Raw genomic sequence first — 9,762 nt, forward strand, 5'->3', positions numbered from 1 at the left:
AGTTACAGATTAAACCATTCCCCCTTACTTGTACATTTGCCCTGCCTATCAACAAAGTCAGGATCCCTCTCATTTCAGATGTATACAAAGATTTTATTGCAGAAAGCAAGCAGTTTTACCAAGATATCCTAATAACATTAGTATATATGCCATCAATTTGAGAAAAGTAGAAAGAATCTAGGTTCGAAGCAGCCCTTCTGAAGTATTCATAGCAAAACAGTTCTGAGGTACACTGAACATCAGTTGTCCTGTTCTGATCCCACATGTATTCCTTAAAATACAACTAAATTACATTGCTGCCAATAGCAGAAAGTAGTCACAGCAAGAGAAGTGGAAACCACACAAGAACAACCTGGGCAAAAGAATGGAAAGCCCCGAAGTAAGAACTGCAAGAATACAAATTGGGAAGCTGGCTCCATGATGAGCACTACAGAAATAAACTACTTGACTTTACTGTCTATGAACACTGTCATTTGATTATTAAATTCTTGGATGTTCCAAGCTCAGAGACAGCCCAGCCCTGTTAATGCAGTGTGCAAACAATGGCACAAAGAATTGCTCACCATCAAGTAAGTTCAAGGCCTAATGAGAATTGTCCTCAACTGGACAAGTATTTAAACATCCAAGTGCAGTATTAATCACTACACCTTGAGAGACTGTCATCCTTAATGATCCTAAAGTGCTTTGTAATTTATGGCACAGAACTGCAGCTACCATGAGGTTCTTGGGTAGCAGCCAACTGTTGCCTATTGCACTGTGTTGTGCTGGCTCTGAATACTGCAGTGAATCGCTGGGAGGCTTTTGATGCCCTCACAAGGGAGCATTTCAGTTCATCCCAAGGACCCAGATGTAATAGACTGTTCTGCTCAAAGACAGGAACCAGGCTCTATATACTCTATGAATTTTGAACCTCAAACTCTTAGCAGCAAGTATTTCCTACTGGATTAGCCCATCCCACAGAAACACCCATCACAATCAGATGTTTCCTAAGGTACCCAAGAGAGATCAAACTCTTGTCATCAACTCTATCTACAAAATTTAAAATATATATACAAGACAATACATCAGACAGGAGATAAAATATGATATCATAGGAAGAACCCAAAAGCTTCACACTGAGAAGGGATATAACCTATGACTGTTGATTCCATATAGATCCCTATAGGATCAGGCCAATAGAACTGCTTTGCCAGTCCAGCTTGTTTCCCTTCTCCTTAAAACAGACACGTACCCTGCACAGATCCTCTTCTTGGCCATATCTCCAGTTTTTCAGATCTGTGTATATCTCCATCAGTCAGAGGCTTGAGGAAGAAAAGTGAAATTGAGGAAAGCAGCTGGAGCATACATAAGAGGATTGCTGCAAAATTAGCAAAGAACTTTTCTCCTGCATATAGCCCTCACTAATAAAAAACTCCGTCAATTACTAAATTTGGAGGCATTCTGAATTACAAGAATAACAACTTGCAACTAGGTAATAAGAAAATTATTTTTAAATTCAAAATTGCATAAACTAAAAAATTTAAATAATTTTATAGTTTTCCCAAATTACTTTGTAGAAGAACAAAACAGCTTTCATATTGTATTTGTTCCACCATACTACAAACATCATTTTGTATCTGTTTCTAAAAAAAATAGCAGCATTTATTCTCTGTGAAGTTCAGTATACTTCCTCATCCATGAGTCACTTTAGTTACATTCTTCTGATATACACAGGCCTCAACCACTGCTGGAAAAGGACTCAAGAATGAGGTGAAGAACTCCTGCTTAAGATGAAAATCCTACACACTGCACTGCACTGCATGAAAATAAATGGGAAAAAGTTGAGCTGTTTTGAGGAACCTATGAAAAAAAAAGTAGGTCAAGCTTGAGTTTGACCTCATAAAAGTTTGACCTACTGATCTTCTCTGCTTTGGCAAAAGTACAAATGGAGTTTACATAATGCTGCTCACATGTAAGTGCTGGCTGGAAACTAAACGATACAAATGTTTTTAATAAGCCCCAGCCATTAACAGGATTCCTTTTTTTTTATTATTTCAGACAATTTTAAATCTTTTTTTTGCATTACACACTATTGAATCCTTACTTTTAAGACTCAATACATTTAAGTTACTCTTGTGTTCATTTCAGTGTAAGTTTGTGGCAACAAATGTAATACACACACCTCAAATCAGGTCTAGGTTGATTTAAAAACCAGATCAAACTCAGGTAACTTCCTGAAGCTACAAAGCTGAAGTCTGAACAAGGCACCTTTCCCACAGACAAACCATGTGTACAAAGCAGCTTTACAGTTACATACTTCTTGAGTATAGCACAGGATGGACAGAAAACAAATCTGTATCTGCAGATACTGAATAGAATTTGATTCTGTAGGAACTGTGCACACTGCTGGAAAGTAAATAAAGACAAAAAAGGTTATTCCAAATATCTGAAACTCAGGTACCTTATCCAAAGCACCTACAATTAGAAAAGACAAATGAAATGCCTGTTATTCTGTGATTTTCCCCCTCAGTTTAATAAAGTAAACTGTGACAGGAAACAAAAGTTAAAAAACCACCTGAAATGAAATTAAAGCTTTGCTGTTAATGCTAACAGAAGTTACTGTGATAAAGACACCACCTCTGCTTTACAGAGGAAGAAACTGGGGTACTACCACAATAACTTGCCAACATCCAAAGTCAGCCGTGCCAGATGCTAGATTTGAAAGTTATTGGCTCCCAGATCTGTACTCTATAATCAGGGACTTCTTACCTAACTCTTCAACACTAATTAGAGAGTGAGGAATTCAACAGGATTTGGTGGAAGGCAAACAAATGATTTTGTACCTTCACACGCTGAAGAGAAAACAAAATGTGCACCTAACAGGAGCAGCATTAGTTTGTATTTGTTAATACCAGATGTAAAACATCAGTTCCTCTATGGACAAAAACAATTGGCTCTCATGTCTTCTCTGGCAGGCTCAAATAACCAGGCTGACACAGCTCTCTTTCATGAGATTCTTCCTACACATAAAATAGTTCCATATGTTTAAATGCTGAATGGTTGAGTAAACACAAAATTAATTCATTACAACAATGCCTTTCTATTGATTTTTCTTGTGCCTTAAGGCCTGGTCAATTACAGAACCCAAGCACAATTCAAACACTCTGCTTTGTCACATTTTTACATCCACTCGAAAGACATCTACAGACACAAAGTGGAATGGAAATGTTCATTTTAAAGATGGCACTGACCCTCCCAGTACAGGTAGACCTATTAACAGGCCACTCTTGTTGGAGTATTCAGGTTATATGGGGTTCAGGATCTCGTTCTTGTTTGGGTTTTGTACTGTTGTTTTTAAGGCACTGGCAACATCTCTGAAATGCAAGCACTGCTGGCAGGGCCTGCATCTTAGGACCAGCAGGTCCTAATCCCTCACTGTGGGGATCAGCAACACATCACAACCCACCTTTCCCTCCTTCCTCACACACCTGGGAGCATCCATCAAAGAAATGTGTTTTCCTGAAAATTATGTCCCAGAATCTAATTTTAACACTCTGATGTTCAGATGGCTTTGGAGATTGCTTTTCAGCACTCACCTCTAGGACCTGATGGTACATAAATCTTCATTCTCTGTATCATCCTCCTTTTTTTTTTGTATTCTCAGCATGCAATCCAAACAGGTTCATGAAAGGGCAAATAACTTCTCCTGTCACAGTCACTACATGATAGCACAAAAAACATTAGGAAAAAGTAATTTTGTAGAATTGCTTCCTATCATGTCCCATCACTTGCTACCGAGAAGAGCTGGGAGATGCATACTGTATTTCGAGTATATTGCAAGGTGCTTAACAAATGATCACCAGAACCCTTTTGCAGTTTTTGAAAAGCCAGCTATCCACACATCACAGAAACCAAACACTATCTCCTTCAGAGGACAGCACAATGGCTGCTCTATACCACGGCTTGTCCACAGGGGAGCATTGTACATGAACAGTTTCTCAGCACAGGCCCTAAAGGGCAGAAGTCACTGGTAATATGCCATACTGATTTTTACATATCGCTACTTTTTGAGCAGACAACTTCATTTAGAACAATAATGCCAGCTGGAACTCAAATTTACACCCTCTTTAAGTTGTGGATTTACTTGATTTACTTTATTCTATTCTACCTAGAAGTACTGTTTCACATGACCACCTTCATGTGATCTTGGGTTTATTCCATGTATACTCAGTGCTCCAATTAGAGAAAAGTATTTCAGTGGTCTCAAGCTCAGCAGGAGCCAGGAATCACTGCTTGGTCACACCACCTGTGATAGTTCATTAAGCTGATCCCAACAAAGCTACAGTTCCTGTTGGGACTGTGAAGCAAAATTCCTCAGGAAGAGCTATGTCATGCAGAGGAATAACACTGAACATCAGTAATTTTCCACTAAGTACTAGACAACTTATTCCACAGGAGCAGAGAGTTAACTGCCTCAGGAGGAATGAATGGCCTGCTGCACAGAGCCTGCTGTTCTGTAAGACCACTGCATCTGAAATCATACTTCACAAATAAAATGCAACTGAGTGTGCAAACCCCAAGAACTACACATAACACTTCAGAAGATACATAGAAAGGCAGCATTGGTAAACAGACCATTTTAAATAAGTGTCATATTGCAGATTCACAATTCACTCTCACACTGTTACTGCACAGCAAGATACAGAAGGAGTTTAAATGAAAAGTGTAATTCCTAGCACAAGTGACCTTGATACTTTTGTCACAGAAGCAAGATGAAATTGGAAGCTCTGCTGAACACAAATATGGCCCAGGTCAGCTCTACTGGGCCTATGCTGAGTGGCCTGGCCATAACATTCTACTGTGTGTTCCCTGGTGACCTATGGATCAGCATAGGAGGATGTGATATATCCTTGCTTTAGGAGTTACCCATCAGTTAAGCACCCCTAAATCCTGACATCCATGTTAACTTAACAACTGTTATAAAAAGGGTACACGTTGTTCTGTAAATTGGAATCAAATGAACAATCATGTTACATAGGAAGGGATGACTAAGCCACATAAACAAACTGATAGCTTAGCTTTCTGAAGGAAGATTTTACTTGATTAAATTATTCCCTTGACTTACTTGACCTATACTAAACCCTATAAAAAGCATTTCAAATTGTCAACCCCCCCACATGTACAGCTTTTAACATCTCTAATTTCAACTGTGTATACTATTCATACCCTTTTTCCTACAAAAGGGTTGAGAGCTGAAGCTAGAGCTGCTTCTATCCCCCTTCCTCTCCTGCTGAAGACAAAATATCAAAATCATTAAAGACCCTCCCACACAAAGAAAGGAACATATGGAGACAAAACTATCAGCTTATAAAGTTCTTTGCAGAAGTGTAGAGATACAGGAGCAAAATTCCTTCCTACTGAAATCAGTGGCACTTTAGGCATTGGCTTAAATTAAAGCCAACTCTGTCCTTATTTCTCACACAGAGTGTCAGTTTGATAAGAAAAGGCAGTCAGTGCAAGAATACTGAGCAGCCACTGGTTTCCAGATTGGAGTTATCAGTGTTCTGTACTTGCACAGCACGAATAACAAAACCTCACTGAGAACTCACTGTAAGAAAAATCCATTTAATTTTCATCTTTCCTTTACCATCTTAAAGATGTATGAAATAGCTGAAACCAAGTTAATGAACAATTCTTACAAAACTACATAAAGAAAAAGTGCCCAACAGAGACTTGGACCCACATCCACAAAGGTGTAGTTCCTCTGGCCCTAGACAGATAAGCATCTGAGACCTTCAATAATCTCAGTTGCAATCCTTTGCTGATAATTACTAGGGAGAAATTTTTATAGCCAACATTTTACAAGTGACTATAAAACTTATCTTTAAGAGTAAGATTTAGGAGACTAATCAGCCCTTTTATATTGATTTTAAAAAATATTGAAAACTATCTAGATTTTCCAGAGAAGCATTAAAGCCAGTGATTTATTCTGCTATCCAATTTAGCTGAAACTCATCACTATCTCTGGAGTAAGAGGTACATATTGTTTAGCATCCAAATCAGAACAGATTTTTTTTTTTCCTGAAACGTAAGCCCAGGTTCCCAACCTTAGTGGCTGTAAACAGCTCTGAATGAGCCAATGCAGTGCTGCCTTCCCAGGTTTGCCAAGACCTCTGCTCTTTGCCGTCCTCAAACAGCTGCAGTATTGAGGAGACCAGGCTGTTCCCCGCTGCCTTTCAGAACCCCCAGGACAGCAGCCAAGCAGACAAACACTGTTACTCCCCTTCTTCCTCGCTACTAGGCTGCTTTGTAGAAGCAGAATTTAGAATAATTCCCACAGGAGATGAACCTAAGAATGCAGAGATAAAGCGAAGAAATATTTTCTTCCACCAAATAGTTCCTTTCGCCAGCTGAGCATAGGATGCTCCACAAACACCCTGCTTCTTAGTGGCACATATGGAAGCTGGATGCCTTGGATGTGCTCCAAGCACAGTAGTCTCCTGAGAGTCCCTGAATGTCACCAGCAGCTGGGACAGGTTTTACCATCAGGGCTGTGCCCTCCTGTGCTATATCTCTCCCCAGCAGTCTCTGGGTAATGAATGGCACTCATAAAAGCATTCACCTCATAATTCAATACTACAGGAAGTCCTTGGTTCAACAGGCATCTATCTCCACACTTCCTTTCTTTACAGTTTGGGCCAACGGCTCAGTTAGAAGGTCTAGACACCAGAAATATACATTTATATTGCTTTTAAGCACAAGTATTTTAATAATGCATTGAATCCTGTACCAGTAAAAACCTACAGAAGAGTCATTAAAGGTGGCAGCTAGCTCTCCTTTATGGTTTCACCAAGACAACTATTTGTTTGGCTTCAAAATAGAGCAAAGAAAAAAAAGGCTTAGATCTGTCAAAACATTCTTTGACTGGTGTAGTCCTTCAGAAAAATCCATACAGATTTTGTGTTTGCCAGCCTAATTAAAACTGTTCGTTGCACCTCAGAAATGGCAGATGATTCTTAAGTAATCATCCACTAAGTAACTAATAATGATTGCTGCTGAAAATATTTTAGGAAAAAAATTTGTATTACAAAGAGATATAAACCATTTTTCTTTAGGAAAGAACCTAATGGACTGTGCTTAGTTCCCAAAGGACCGTTTCATCCATGAGCGCTTTTTTCAGAACAGTTTTTGTTATCTCATTTCTGTACACACAAAGAGAATCCAACATCCTACACATTGCACAGGATCTGCTAACATGAGGCAGGACTTCAGAAAGACATACTTAAATATTTGAAATTAATACTATTTTATTTGACTTTAAGCCTCTGAAGAAGGGCTCATTACTGCAGCACTGCTGTTATGTGGAATTATAAGAGGAAAGAACCAACTATTTCATCTAGCCACAGGCAGGGAGAGCATCACAATTAGCAACAGGAGGAACGGTGAAGTCACCCAGAGAGTTCCTGAAGGCTGCACTTTGGGAAGGGACTCGTTCCTCTCCTCTGAACCATGTAGGAAAGTCTGGGTTCTAGACTAGGTAATTAAAAGCAAATCAAATAAGCCATAAGTACAGTCTGGTCAGAGTACAGTCACCAATCCCTAATAGCCAGTGTTTTTAATACTCTATTTCATGAGAATAAAGGAAATATGACACAATTTGAACCAGTGCAATCCGTTCACATGCAGTGAATATTAGGCATGAAAGATGCAAGCCAGATGAAAAAAATTTTTAACCCTCTGCAAGAATTTATGACAGAAGTCTTTACAGTCAGACCAGTTCTCTCTATACTATACCTGTGGTTTGCTTGGAAATTATAAGTTTAGGAAAAGTCACAGAATCACAGAATCTCCTGAGCTGAAAGGGACCTAGAGGGATCATCAAGTCCAAGTCCTAGTTCTGCACAGGACAGCCCCAAAAATCACACCATGTGCCTGAGAGCATTGTCCAAACACTTTGAACACACACAGGCTTGATGCTGTGACCACTGCCCTGGGGAGCCTGTTAAGTGCCCGGTCACCCTCTGATACCCAACTTAAACCTCCCCTGACACAGCTTCATGCTGTTCCCTCGGGTCCTGTGACCGGTCAAAGTGGTTAAGTTAGTTTAATCTGTTTGCAGTAAGGATGGCTTCCTTTCCTGACAGGGAGCTCTGGGTTCCTCTGGGACATGAGATCAAAGAGCTGTCCTCCTCCTGTTCTCTCTCCCTGCTCCACTGATCACAACATGCAGGTCTTTATCAACAGACTGAAATAAATTGTTCACAGAAACAATTACATCATTAGTAAAAAGACAGATGCACAAATCCTTGTTCTTTTAAAGATAGCAATGTCACACTAAAATAAAAACACATGGGATCTCGGCTTAAAAGCGGATAAAAATCAGCATGAAGGAAATATTCTGGGGGAAAAAAAAAGATGAAGGAAAGCAAGAACTTCCCTGCAACAAAGGAAACGGCAGGATAGCACGAAACACTCCAAACCTGCCGCAAACTAAGCGGAGACAGATCTCAATTCCCTGTCCAAGGTGACGGCACCTGGGAGTCACAAGCAGGGATGCTGCCCTGGCCCTCGGCTTCCCAGAGTCAGAGCCGGCTCGGGGGCTTTGCAGGACCCCTCGGGAGACCGGGCTTTGCCAAGGCAGCCGGGAGGCACCGCCGGGGGCTCTGCCCGGGGCTGGGGTCCCACCAGATCCCCCCGGCCGCTTCACTCGCCGCCGCCCCGGGGGAGCAGCCCCGGGAGCCCCCGGAACCCGGCCCAGCTGCCCTCCGGCCCCGCGGCCAGCAGCCCCCCGGGCTGGGCTCCCCTCGGCGCCTCACGCCGGCCCCACCGCCGCCCCGGGCCCCGCACCCCGCCCGGCCCCGAGCCCCCCGGGCGCTGCCGGAGCCCTCTCCCGGCCACCCGCCGCACGCCGCCGGCGGGTCCCGCCGCCGGCCGCCCTCACCCGCGGACTCGCCGGTGTTGATCCAGTCCGGGTTCGCCAGGCTGGCGATGGCGAAGATGTCGGCGGCCAGGAAGAGGCATCCTGAGATGATGGTCAGTTTGTCCATCTCCTCCGGCTCCGGCGGCACCCGGCTCCGGCCTCCGCCCGGCTCCCACAGCGGGCCCGGGCCGGGGGCGCCTCACGGCCGCGGCTCCATGGGCCCCGCGCCGCGCTCGGCGGCGGCGGCAGGAACGGACCCCGGACGGCGCCGGAAGCGAACCCGGCGGGCGGGGGGGCGGCGGCCGCTCCGGAAGGGGAACCCGCGGTCCCCAGCGCGCGCCCCGGGCGGGGCGGTGCTTCCCGCGAGTGCGGGGCCGGCGCCGGGCGGGGCGGGGCGGGGCGGGGCAGCTCCGGGGCGGCGGCGGGGCAGCTCCGGGGAGCGCGGCGCGGGGCAGGGAGCCTGCCGATGATGGGCGGGACCGCTGGGGGCGGTGAGAAGGGCGGGACTCGTGCGGGGTCGGCGCGGTTTGCCCCGGTGGGCGAGGAAGGGGGCGGGGCTGGCCGGAAGGCGCGGAGCGGGCGGGGCGGGGCCAAGGCCGGTGGGTGCGGCCTGAGGGAGGGGGCGGGGCACGGGGCGAGGGTGGGGCGGGCGGTGCCCCAGGGCGGGTCCGTCGTGAGGGGCGGGCGGTGCCCGGGGACCCCGCCGTGTGTGGTCCGGCTCCGGGTCCGGTCCGGGGAGCCCCAACACTTGCCCTGCCGCCTGCTCTTTCGCGGCCCTCATGCGTCGCGATCCCCAGAGGTGTTTTGGAACCGACAGTGAGCCGCTTGGTCAGTACCAAAGGCTGAGGAACAACCACAGGTCT

General features: G+C 44.7%; 1 protein-coding gene across 1 annotated transcript in view; it reads right to left on the minus strand.

Moving 5' to 3' along the window:
• Positions 1-9,168, minus strand: part of MOSMO (modulator of smoothened) — a 31,277-nt gene extending 22,109 nt beyond the window's left edge. The window contains exon 1 of the mRNA XM_069029949.1: positions 8,921-9,168. Within this exon, the coding sequence (XP_068886050.1) occupies positions 8,921-9,026 (106 nt within the window). The 5' untranslated portion in view covers positions 9,027-9,168. The remainder of the gene's footprint in view (positions 1-8,920) is intronic.
• Between the last annotated feature and the right edge of the window lie 594 nt (positions 9,169-9,762).

This window comes from Aphelocoma coerulescens, chromosome 14 (assembly GCF_041296385.1).
Source record: "Aphelocoma coerulescens isolate FSJ_1873_10779 chromosome 14, UR_Acoe_1.0, whole genome shotgun sequence".
NCBI lineage: Eukaryota > Metazoa > Chordata > Aves > Passeriformes > Corvidae > Aphelocoma > Aphelocoma coerulescens.